The 13,858-nt window shown below is 37.0% G+C and overlaps 1 protein-coding gene across 1 annotated transcript in view; it reads right to left on the bottom strand.

The window, feature by feature from the left end:
• The window catches only part of SUCLG2 (succinate-CoA ligase GDP-forming subunit beta), a 126,754-nt gene that overhangs the window by 89,275 nt on the left and 23,621 nt on the right, over nucleotides 1-13,858 (bottom strand). Inside the window, exon 2 of the mRNA XM_065075461.1 lies at nucleotides 11,853-11,994. Within this exon, the coding sequence (XP_064931533.1) occupies nucleotides 11,853-11,994 (142 nt within the window). The remainder of the gene's footprint in view (nucleotides 1-11,852; nucleotides 11,995-13,858) is intronic.

Raw genomic sequence — 13,858 nt, 5'->3', positions numbered from 1 at the left:
CAGCAGTCGCACTTGTTAGGTGTCTGCACAAACCTGTGCTACTAGCAATGGAACAGTCAAAATCTTGCTTATAGGCAAACAGAAAACACAGCTCACATACTTAGATAAATATAAAGCCAAGAATGTATCACAAAAATAACCATAATCTTAACAATCCAATAAAAAATAATTTTCAGTCCAGATTTACTTATTGTAGAACAAGAAAGAATACCTGTTATCTGAAAAAGTTTCAATAATAATGCAGTTAAAATTGTCAAACAACTATTTTGTCATTTCTACCTCTTTTCCTGGAGTTATGCTCATCCTTCCAGTGCTCTTCTAGGTCCTCAGGCTCACAGCTTCACTCTGGTCTAGGGCTGTTAGAGCAAGTCATCACCATCTGGAGTCCTTTGTTGGGAAGAATATGATTTTCACTTTTATGGTTTCTTCTTCCTTAATCTAAGATCCACACATTTTTTAAATTTGCTCTTTTTCTCACTGGTTCATGGTCACCTGTATCGACTATATACTTTGCCTTTTACAAATATTCAATACCAGTTCTTTGTTCTCCTTGTTAATGTTAGGACTGTTTTATCTTGTTCATGGTCTGAATTTCTTTACCTGGCCATCAGTGAGTTATTCATTGCTGTGGGATCTCCAGCATCAAGCCTGTGCTCTGTCTCTCATCACCCCATATGTGTACTCAGCAAATTCTACATAACTATGACTGAAGAGCCTGTAGTGGGGCCAACCTCTAATAAGTTTAAACCAAGGAATACAATTCCTTGAGATCCTCCTTAAGATATATGATTACCTTTTTAGAACTTGCAAAGAGGAGGAAGGATACATAAGACAACCAAATTCTGGTGTCTAATAAGGGGCTTTTTAGTTGGTTGAAAGATATAGACAGCACCACATACACTTACTGGAATAAGCAGCGACTATGTTTGCAAAGAAAGAGAACATGCCGCTGATTTAAGTGTTTTGAAGTCATGTTGAACCTATAAAGGGACTGACATAACAGGTGAGCAAGCACAGCTCAAATGTTCCCATTCTTTATGCACAGTGCTATTCAGCATCTTCTCAGCTTCAGATGAGTAAGACCGTGGATCAAAGTCGTGTCACAAACTTGTCAGCAGCAGATGACCACATCTGTACACCGGCTTTATAACCATGGCCCAGCTGAGAGCTTGTAGGTTCAGCTTGTCTGTTATTCAAATGACAAATATGTGACCTAAGCACCATCCCGATGGTGCTCTCTCTGACATCCTGACAATGATTAAGAGCTGGTTAATATTTTGTAAGTTAAGGTCAGCAAGGTGCTTTACCATTCCAGAAAACCCACTTCCCAGCTCCTGCTCACAGTCACTTAATTGCGTCTGTCTGGTTTACAATAGAAGAAGTAACTGCTGAAAAGAATGCTACAGTAAATTATCACTTTACTCTGCAGAAAATATTTCCAGATTTTACTGAAGTGTCAGGTATAGAATAGAGCAGTTTTTCTTTGAAAGGCAAAATTTTTGTGTGATGTTTTGTTCACGCTTCTGCTATCTCTGTTAGACCAACCTGCTCACTTTCAGGTCAAGTTCTGAGCTTATATTTGAGGCTGTATAAATTACATCTAAATAACGGTCACAGTTAACTCCCAGAAAGTCTCTTGATGTATAATTTACCTAATAAGACGCAAAAGAAGAGCGATCACATAGCTAAAACAATTCTTAGAGATACAAGATAACACATAAACGTTGCCCTACCTGCTGTTAACTGCACTGATTGCATTCCTTTCTGCACAATTGACAAGTATCGCATCATATAGATAACACCAGTGGTATGCAGTCCCTGTTAAATTACACATAAACCTCAGCCCTTAAAAATCGCATTCTAGTGTTTAAGTGTACTGGTTTATTTTGTTTTGTCATCAGCCTAGACTTTTCTGAAGGAATGCTTAGTACAGTCTATGGGAGTGTGTACATACCACTGTTTACAAGATAGTAAATGTCAAAAAACTCAATGCAAAAAATAGCCATAAATCAGAATCCGTAACACTAAAATCATAAAAACAAACACAAAGCTGAATAAACTTGAGACACAGAAACTGACATTTCATTTTGGAAACTGACAAGGTGAAATATGAAAATACATGAATTTTTTTTCATCTTAAATTTGTAAAATAACTTTTCAGTAGGAAAGCATCTTTAAGCATCTAACTTGGCTTCTTATGCATCAAAGAAATAACTAAGTCAGTCCTATCTACATAGGCACTTCAAACAGGAATGTCATTCAAAATATAAAAATAAGCAAGCTATTTATAGCACATGTTAGTCACCATTTTTAAATGGCAAATCACTTTGTGGCATGAGATATAAGGCTGTATTTATAGGGGGATAATTTTTTTACAAGAATAGGTTTTTTCTAAGATAGTTAATTTTGCAGAAATCTAGACAGTAAATTCGCAGTCCCTCTTGTTCCGTTTTTATACCAACATATCCAAAACAAAACCTTTATTATACTGAAAGTGAGATGTGGAAAGGCCAATAGAAAATCAACCACACTGAACATTTAATTAGGTGAAACAAAGACCTGTGTAAAAGATTTACCTGTGGTGACAAAAAAAAGAGGTGTCGGTCATGCGGACACAGGATTAGGATTATTACCATGATAATCTTCCGTGGAGCACAATACTCACGATAAGATTAGGAAAGCTACTAGTAAAACACACAGATGAATAACTGAAGGAATAGAGGGATTAGACTTGGCAGGGAGTAGAGGGAAGCACAGTGCAGTAAAGGTGAATCTTCCCAGTGACTTTATATTGTTAACTATTCATACAGTAAACTTCTCATGGCTGCCTTTCTTTCCTCTTCACGTAAAAATCCTGAGGTTGTTCTTAAGCATTTAGAACAATAAATATATTTAAGATTTATAGCCCGAAGTTTGGCCTTATTTATCTTACTCAGGTGAGCAGTCCAACTAAGCCCAGGGGAGGTGCAAGAAAAATGTTCTCCCTCAAAAAGATGCAAGAAACAACAGCTGAATTTAACAATAGGACAGGGCAGAGTATACCACATGTAGGTAAAACTATCAACTTGAGATTTCTCTTAACAAAGCAAAAAACATTTAAAATAAGAGCATAGCTAACTTCTGGAACTAACCTGAACATAATTCTCATTAAATGATTTTTGTGATGACATTCTCAAGGGTTAAAGCCTCATTTAAAATATACTGTGATGCAGGAAGTCAGATAATATCTCCCAATTGAATCCAGCAGGGTTACAAAGACACATTTCATATTCATAAGTGTGTTGAAATATTTTACTTTTCTTAAACTGCAAATATTTGAAGAAATGTAGATAAACACATTTTAAATTCACAGCACTTTCTCAAATATGAAGTAGCAGATTAACGAAATGTCAGATCATCCTCAGCTTCAAAAACTGCTCTACCATTTTAGGTAGAGATAATCTACCAAAAAAAAACAATAATCACAGACTCTTATGATCATACTTCTCAACTGCTGATGTATTCAGAGTATCAGCTTGTAAATTGCTCCCATCTTCAAAGATAAAACAAGTCCTTGCAAGTCATACTAACCTTTGCAAAATACCAGTTAAGATTACTTCATAGACTGGAGGAGGCTGAGAGAGGAGAAGAGAAGGGAATCTCAGTCCAGAGGCTGTTTCCATGTGTTCTCCCAGCTTTGTATGAGTTGAAAGGCCAGTGGTGAGAGATTTCTGACTTGGTTCAAAACCATGTGCTTTTATAGCAAATGTACAAGCTAATATCCTTACATATCAATCACAGTCCATCCTAAACCATCATCTATTCCATAAAGACAAGAGGTATAACAAATTTAAAAGGAACAACTGACAGATTTAAAAAAAAGTCAACTTCCTCAATTGAATTATATACAGAAAGTGGTTATCTAAGCATAGTACCTTCCTGATACACTCTGCGTCACCTGGGGGACACTACTGGAGATCAGGGAAATTACAACAGTATCAAAGTAGAGCAATAACCACAACTCTTGTCTTAAACACTCAAAAAAAGAAATGGTGAAAGATGGTTCAAAATTCAGTCAAAGAAAAACATTTGAGCGAAAGCTGTTTTTTCAGCATAATAATTACTTTGAAGGAACACAGCGCTACTCAAAACTTCACTGTCTGCAAAGTTTCTAAGTTTTGCGCTCTCTAAATTTGGCCCAGTTCCTCCTGGTTTTTATCACAGCAATAATCTGGGGCCTGACTAACAAAACAGAAGGTCTCTCCATACACCTAGGAGTTACGAGGCGATAACCAGAGCTAATGTTGTATTTGTCCCCTTTGCAGACGAAACCACAGCCTCAAATAAAATCAGGTTCAAGCACAAAAATGTCCACAGCATAGAAGAGTGAACAGATTATATTTATATACATATTTCTTTTCAAACCAAACTACTCACTATATGAAAGAGTTTTGCTCGTAGGACCGAGAGACCCTACAGAACGTGGCTAAATATAAACTACCCTTGACTCTAGACTGTCATCACTCTGCTCTTAGATTTTATATTAATTCAGTTCAACATGATTTGGCTACTAGTAATCCCATGAAAAAGTTTAAAATAAAAACTACACAACCCACATTTTACAGACATAAGTGTCAATTACCTTTTTGGACACCTTTATACATGGGATTACACACTGACAGACTGATCACGCAAAAGATGCAACACTACACAGTACAGACCCACCAATCTCGGAAGCTTTGTCATCTCAAGTTCCCAACTAATAAACACTATTTCAAAATTAATACCTAAGACATGTCTCCTGCTGAGAGTTTATAACAAGTACAAAAAAGCAGCACGATTCTTCTGATCGCAGTCACCCCAAAGATCACACCACCAACACAGCCGGAGTAATGAGGCCCAGGGAGGAAAAACTCTAGACTGCCAGCTGAGAATCTGATCTTTTCTATCACAAGTCAAACCCATAATATTTGCGGTATTTGTTACCAAAAACGTGCTAAGATATAGTTACTATCAACACACAGATTTCTTTTAAATTAATAAATACATCAAGCTTCCCAGGAGATGAGAGAAGAGTTCTCAAGAAAGTAAAAGTGACACATGGCTTCAGGACAATAACGATTATTTTATACCTTGTCTGATATAGTTTGTTAAAATACAAGTGATAACTAAATGACTGTTAAAAAAAGCTGGCATTTCCTTCAACAGTGCCGCAGTTTATATCAAATTAAAAGTTTGGATTCAGTTCTGCTTTAAAACAAACGCAGTCAGGGATGGCAGCGTCCTGAAAAATCCCAGCACAGATCAGAGGTTCCATCAGGAATGGACATTCCCAAAAGGAGATACCCTGTGTATACAGTTACAAACAGCACGTACAAATACAAGTAATTAGAAAAAAAAAAAAGACTGTTTAGTGTCACAGGTGGATTTTTTTACAAGCGGGTTTTATAAATTAAAAACAAAAGAAATGCTTTGTCACGTACATTCCAATGCAAGTCTGAGTAAGAAACAAGGAAAACCAAAACCAACAACAAATAAAAGAAATTTGGTTTCAGTAATTTGCCCCCAAATATTTAGAGGCAGATGGGCATCTAGAGAGTGTAGGTGTGATTTCTCCCCTTTACACAGCTGCTAATACTGCAGAGAAAACAATGTTGTTTAGTGTTTCATACCTTATACATAAAGCTTGTCTAATGGTTCTGATTTTAAGCATAAAAAAATGAAAATTTTATGCAGCTGCTTCTCAATTATGCATCTGGTTATTGTGTTGCAGCTGCAAAACTACCTTGAAGAACTATTAAATATGGTGTGACAAGCCTGGAATAAATAGTAGCAGTCATCTTGTACCTTCCTTCTGAAATGTTGTGGTTTTTTACCACCTGTTAAAATGCCTGAATCAAGAGCTATGGCTTCTGTCACCTCCTTCTTTTATAAACAAAAATCCACTTAATATATTTAACACACTGAAATTTGTAAGAGACCGCTTTCTGTGGCACATATTAAATATAAAATTCACTATTTCTATAGTATTTTTTACTTTGTGTTGCTCCTTCCAAGTAGCTTTTTTGGTAATTTGATCAGAAATCCAACATGGAGAACAATAAGTCAGCACAACATTAGTGTCAAACATCTGAAATGAGATTTTGATTTGTTAGCCCCCTAGCCATTACTCATATTACTATAAATCTATTGAATACGAAGACATTTGGTGACGAAGAATGGTTATAAAATACCCAGCTACTGTAAGCAGTATCAAGCTTGCATTTACTGACTCACAACTCAGTATGTAATTTTCTAACAAAGCGAATAGATAAGAAAGAACAGATTTGTTTTTCATAACAATGCATTTGAAATTAACTATTTCTGTAGTTTCTCATGAGATGGAGGGTCCTTCAAAGAATTTCCATATTTCAAATATTTTAAAAAGCAACAATTCGTAATTTAACTTGAAACAGAAAGGTTCAGCTTGAAGCAGCATGATACCCAGTGGCAACCTGACAAAAATCTTTTATTAATTTTGTTTCAAAAAGAATAACTCAAAATCACAGGAAGATGGAAGTTTTTTCTGCCTGTTTTTCTGGCATGCAGGATGCAACACGTGGCCATTCCCAACAAATGCATATATTGATAGCTGCCCATTTTTCACACAGGTGCCAAGGACTTACGTGGGAAAACATCACTAAGCTGAAGAGGAGGAACGAGGCACACGGCAAAGCTGCGCCAGAGACCCCTTGCAGGGGTTACCAGGGGTAATACTCTGCTCAAATCTGCTGTGCTTAAAGTTCTGCCACTTCTCAGCTGTCTCTGTGAAATCATGTTTCTTAGCACGAAACCCAGAGGAAGGAGGGGAGCAAGGGGGAGGGAGAACAAGCAGGAATTACGAGATTCAAAGCCAACCAAACAAAACACGAAGAGGAGAAAGCAGCGGTGTTTCAGGGCTTATGTCCAGGGAGAAAGGTGCTGCTAACACAGCAGTGCCAACAGCCATTGTGTATGAAATCCTCAAAGGGAAACCCTAATTCCACCTTAATTGTGTCTTTGTGTGGCTTCACTTCCAAGGCAGGTTAGGTTAAAGCACCTAAAAGCAATCTGAGAACATATGAAGAATGTCCATAAAATGAGCTACTCCTGAATGGGTACTGCGCTCCAGCTTTGCACTATAGTTATATCACCGCAAATGTGCCATGACTTTCTAACAAAATCTTTAGTAAAAGCAGGTTTCTGTGAACACAACCCTTGAATGCCTTTCCTAACTCCTCTGATTTTCCATGACTGATTTTTTTTCACCCAGTAGATGGAGTAAATAAATTGGATCACTGGTGTATTGATTATTAAGTCTCCCACAAAAAAATTACTTGAGATAACTGTAACAAACAACGTGCTGCCTTCACAACTTTTAGTCTAGTTTATTATTTTCATCACTTTCAGATACGAGTGAGATTTTTAAGACTGTTGGCACAGCAATTAAATTTGGATTTTTTTTTCCAAAAAATCAAACCATTTCAAAATGGACAAATATAGAAAAATATGATTTGAACTGTTAGCAATCATTATTTCTTTTCTGATTGTACACAGCACCATTAATTTCTATGATCATTATGTCAAGTTAACTGTTGTCTAAGCAAAGCACTTCAGCAAGCAAAATAAAAAAAGTACGCACACAAACATATAGTGGCTTTTAGCAGTACACAACTGCTAAATGTTTGTTGTAAGTAGGATAGGATAGAACTGACTGTTTAGTACAGAAAAGGAAGAGGCTTTTCTCAATGAGAACTCAAAGCAGAAGATGGCATTGGGAAGAGAAAATGGATAAAGCGAGGAAAGGTCACTAAGAAACAACAGGACATTGAACAAGGGACAGAAAGAGATTAAAACCACAGATAAGGGAAAATTTTGTGGAGCTTTTAAATGGATGCATTTAAGAGGCGCCTACGCAGACTGGGAGTAACAGAATATTAACTGGTATTTCCTATTATTGAGAAGTTGCACAAAAATGGGGACTCCCACTAGTCTTAGATTTCACCTCTCGGGCAAGGCAAAAAGACCTGGTAAACATACACAGAAATACTCACGCACAGTAATGCTGAATGTGGTCCAAAGGCAGCTCATCCACCACTGCTTATCTATTAAATTTAAAAGGCTGTTTTCTAAATGCTTACCCATTTGAGAATAGGATTGTATTAGTCAATAACTTATAGTATTATTTTGCCTGAAAGGCTAGTTTCAGAAACTCGTAATTTAAGTATAAGGAACTTGAATAAAAGCTGTCAGAGAAAATAAGAGGACTTATGGAAGAGCTGTTCCTTACCAGCGAGCAAGTTCTTTCCATACAGCTCCATGGAACACTATTCCAGCAACACGTGATTTTTCAACATTTGAAGAGAAGCATAAGCCAAGGGGCTTGGAAAAACAACTAGTTATAACCTCTAAGTACACAGGGGTTTTTTTAAGAATAACTCATTATACACAGGTGAAAAATTATTACTATACAGTGAACTATACAATGGAAAGAAATACAGAAATCACTGAAATGCTGAAGGAGGCAATTCCTCTCCTATCTATTCTTATGTAAAGAACAAGAAAGGGAATCTAATCATGTAAGCAAAGCACATGTTGACAGTAAAATAAGATCAGCTCAGTAGCGAACAAACTCAAAGACTGAGGAGTAAACTAAGTTACTTAAATACAACTTTAACAACAGAGGGCTGGTCTGTACAAGACATTCACAGAAAAGCTCTTCCTCATATGACAAAAAAGAACCTAAATTTACATTTCTAATATCCTCAGAAACGTCAGGTTCAAAGAAATTTTTCATTTTTTATAACATAAAAGCTTAGATTAAATGCAGACAGCATTATCACCAACAATTTCTTCATAATTTGTACAAAAGGGCATTACAAAGCTAAGGATCTGTTTTTGATCCCTTCTAAACACAAACTGCTTTCATGTGGTTGTCCACACTTGTATTGGAGAGATGAACTTTCAGATAAGGGATCTAAACCAGCATCTAAAAACGCAGCCTTCCATCTAAATTAAACATTGCCAAGGGAAAAGGACCAGCAGGCTGAAGGAGACTGGTGATCACATGAATGAGAACTCTTTCAATATTCTAAAAAACGGTGAATAATAGGTGACAGGTAAATGACCTCATGGAAACAGGCTTCAATAAACCTCTTCTTTATGAAATACATGTTTACCTCTCCAGCCTGATATAAAAAGCATGTCTTCAGTCCGAAGTTGAATTTTATGAGTTCCCTCATGCATAAGGCAACAGAAATAGGATATGCAGAGACTATATTTTGTTATACATTTTTTTTAAAAGAAAAGCGAATAAAAGCCTTGCACTCCATTCAATTGCATTTCGCTGTGATAGAGTGTGAACACTGCATCTGACTGATTCCTAAATGTAATGAAACACTCTAAGCCGCAACAGACAGCACTGCTTTTGTTAAAAATCAGAAACAGAAACGCATGACGAGCTTCCAGCATCCACTCAGGATTGTCAGCATTTTCAACCACCTCTATAAATTCTCTACTGATTCAAAAAGCCAATTGCCAGTACTTAGTAACGCCCTCCAGCATAATTATAATCCCTTTCAGCTTTGTCCACCTAGTAGTTTAAAATGATGGTTCCCTCAAGAACTTCTCCATCAGGCAGAACATCCAGAGCAGCGCACGAGCTGACGCAGACTTAATGGTCTCTAGTGGAGAAAGCAAGAGAAAATTACGGATCTTGAAACAATGCACAGTGCATGCCCAACACAAGCAATGAAAATGTGCAAACCCTAGTAGTCTGGGTATATCTATGCATATATAAGGATTTTTTCTCTGTTTATCAGTACTATAGTATGAGGAAAAAGGATAGCAAGAAAGGAAATGTCTTCTCTGGCTAAACAAGCCCTTAATATACCCCTGCATTAAGTGAGCATCAGATCAGAAGATTAGTGAGTTAATGTAGGAACAGTCAGATGATCTTACATTTCAGACAAAAACTCAGCTCCCAAATATTTTACTTTGTTCTGTTAAATAGCTGCACCAGCACTATAAGAACTTGTTTACAGGTTATGTTTCTTCAGATGGCAGATCAAGCAACGCCACACTGTTGTAGCAAAACAGCACAATGTTTTCTTCTTTCCCGTCTTGAAAACCTTGGAATTTTAACATGAAACACAAAACTGTTTGTGACTGCATTTCTTGGTATTCTGTAAATATTGCCTTCTCTACAAGAGTTACACCTGAAAATTGCTTAGCATGTAGAAGGCAATGAATTCCTTGGGGCCTAATTCTGTATTCATTATTGTGCACAACTTCTTTTGAAGTCAATATTACTGATAGCATTTTAATTTTCTTCACATCTGCCGTTCTTATCTTAGAAGAAAAAAACCCAATCCTTTAATTCCATTTAAAAAATCCTTGTAGACTGTCTTTTGTGCTGTTGGTAAGTTTTGAAAGTCTTTGAGAAAATTAACATTCAGTGTATTCAGTGTACATATTAATAAAAATAGAGAGAGCTACAGAGGAAATGAGCAAACTCTAACAAAACTGCTGATACTGGATAAAGGCATACCCGTTCAAGAACACATGCATTAACACCTTCCTGACAAGTGAAGACAGACTCAAAAATGATCTAATCCCATCTGGTTCCATTTCATCAATAGGAAATCCTACAATAGCAAAGTTGGTGACCAGAGACACTGCAGCAGTACAGACAGCTCTGTCAAGCACGTAGGATTTAGTGAAATTGTGAAATTAATTTGCAAATACCAGATTTCATAAAGACTTCCATGTCAGGAATTTCTATCCCTTTATCTGTACCCCATTATCACACAGACTCATGTGAGTGATATAATCTGAAACATTACCAAGGAAAATAATTGTTTCTCTTGTGTTCATGATGACAGGACTACAGGAAGAACCCCCTTACACAAGAAAAAAAAAAAAAATATCTTTAAAGTTTTGATAATTTTCTTCTATTTTTATCTAAAAAATATGTTGGCAAGCATCCTTTCTTGTTTGCAGAAGTGAAAGTTAAGGACAGCTGCAATGTTGCGTACAGTACCTAAACCACCAGATTTTTGAGCAGGACTTGGCAGGGGTGATTGGCCTCTCCTTTCACCATCTTTTACTGCAGAATGCCTGTCTATCATAAACATCCCAAAGCCGCCTCTGTTGGTTATTTTATTTTGGAATATTTTGTGCCCCCATATGCTGAATTTTTTTTGTTTTGCTCGTAACTTTTTACTTCGTGCAGTTGTATATTCAGAAGACAGCAGCCCATATAAAATTGTGCAAATAAACCTGAGTGACAGAGATACTACAAGTACTAGTAGAACGTGGGGAGCGCTCAACAGGCTGGGAGGGGACACAGTCAGGACAGATGACCCCAGGTGACCAAAGGGATATTCCACACCATATGACATCATGCTCAGCGTATAAAACCAGGGGAAGAAGGAGGAAGGGAGGACATGTTTGGAGTGATGGCATTTGTCTTCCCCAGTGACCGTTACAGGTGATGGAGCCCGGCTTTCCCAGAGATGGCTGAACACCTGCCTGCAATAGGAAGTGGTGAATGAATCCCTTGTTTTCCTTTGCTTGCATGCACAGCTTTTGCTTTACTTATTAACCTGTCTTTATCTCAACCTATGAGTTTTGTCACTTTTACTCTTCCAAATCTCTGCCCTATCCCAGGGGGAAGCAGTGAACGAGCAGCTGTGTGGTGCTTAGTTGTCAGCTGGGGTTAAACTACGACAATAATATATCAAACCTTTTCAATAAGCATCAATTTGAAGATTGTGTACAACTTATTAGAAAGCAATTTATGTTCCAGATTGCTATCTGGTGAAGCAGATTCCTCCCATTATCAGTCAACTTACTTAGTCTCTGAGCAGCCTCCAGGGCATCATTTGCAGAATCAGCCACGAAGAATCTCTGAACTGTAACCCCATGGTCTGCCATTATTTTTTTGCTTTGGTATTCCTGCAGGTTCAGCCATCGTCTAGGGGTTAATTGAACAGCCTAGAAAAATGGGAGAGGAAAATAACATAATGCTCATTAAGAACAGTTCATGAGACAGCCAGCTGAGCTCTTCTGCCTTATGGTTATCTCAAACCAGCAGTTAAACAACAATGTTTTAGAGAAAAGGTAAAACACGTATTGATTTACCTAAGTGCCTTTTCTTAACATTTGTGCATCCAAAGTACACTGAAAGCTACAGATAATTTTTAAAAGCCACACAAGGCTCACTGGGTGATCTTGGCTAGACAAAATGTCTCGCATTTAATATCGACACAGATTGGCAAACTTGGCTTGAACTCTAAAATCTATTTAGGTTTTTATGTTATCCTGTGCTATCAAAATATTAACAGACTTTTACTTTAAAACAAATTCATTGTTTCATATTAAATATCCTTATTTACACTAAATTTTATATAATGCATCCCTATACAATTTTTTCTACTGATTCTATGCATTTCTTACAGCATACCTGAGACGAAAAACAACTGACATGGAGTTAGCATCATCACGTAGGAAACTATATACTAATACATGTATTTTCAGTGGTCTGTGATGGCGCATGGTTGCACTTCTAAGCATATTTTGTTGAGGAAGCTAGCATAACCATGTCGGCCATGCAAGGCCAATAACAGTTGGAGAGGAATTTACCTTCTGTTCTCAACAGGCCAGTTTAGATGTTTGCGCGTGCATATATATATATATATGATAGATACTAAGATACGGGCACCTTACCCATACACACAAAGACACCACACTTGCTTGTCTTGGTGGTACACACTGGGTATAGACACTACAAAAGTCACAGGATAATTACTAAGTGATTTTAAGAAAGGACACATTCTCCACACAGGATAAATTGTTACAGACAAAAGCAATAATTAAGGAGCTGTCACCGACTCCTGGCAATGGTATAATGGCAAAGGTGGAGCAGACTCCTGGCAACAGTATAATCCCATTTTGTGCCAGCAAAAGATGCTCTTCCCACATGGAGAGACAAACTGTTGCCCTACTGGCAGACTGCCCACAATCAATTCTTGGTTTCTCCTGAAGTTAGAAGCACAGTAGGCAAGGTAGCACTATATATTTAGATATGTTAGACACAGAGAATTATTTACTATACTAATACTTTGATCTCTAACAGCATGATAAAAAAAAAAAATAACATCGTAATGCAACTTTATACTGAAATGGAAAAAACCTCCATGCTGAAGTCTTTCAATAATACATACCCTTTTCAGAATACTAGAGTTTTAAATACTGTGTTGTATCAAAAGCAAACCTCCGTCTGTTCCTATTCGCTTTGAAACATAGCACAAAAGATTGATGCACAAAGAAATATAAAACCTATCTTTTACAGTATATAACCACATGGTTTCTGTAAAAGTGACTCACACAGAACTTAAACAGTTACAAATAGCTCAGAATGACAAATTTTAAATTCTTTTAACCATAACCTGGTTAACATATTTTAGAAGAATAAAGAGACATATTGTCTATATGCTCTACAGCTCTCTCTAATTCTAGGCATCATCCAGGCACCTCACTATGTTTTGTATTCCTCCATGTTATTCACAGACAATGTGTTACTACTTTCATGCAATGCCTTCAAATGTAGGGCCAAAATTTAAAATCACTTTCATATTTGTTGACATTTGTTTTCCTATTGCAAGTTCTCTGTTAGGCTCTACCAGTTATTACTTCACAACCATTTCCACAAAGGGATTAACATCTGCAGCTAAGAGGGAACCTGAATGTCAGTTCTAGCCTCATATAAAAAAAAGGTCAGAGAATTTCAACCAAAAGCTGATGCTACAAGCCCACAGTTTCTATCAAGCTACAGAGAGTTTTTAGCGTCACTAAAGAA

Source organism: Columba livia, chromosome 10 (assembly GCF_036013475.1).
Source record: "Columba livia isolate bColLiv1 breed racing homer chromosome 10, bColLiv1.pat.W.v2, whole genome shotgun sequence".
Lineage (NCBI taxonomy): Eukaryota > Metazoa > Chordata > Aves > Columbiformes > Columbidae > Columba > Columba livia.
The sequence above is the reverse complement of the archived record's forward strand: the minus strand, read 5'-3'. Positions and strand labels throughout refer to the sequence as shown.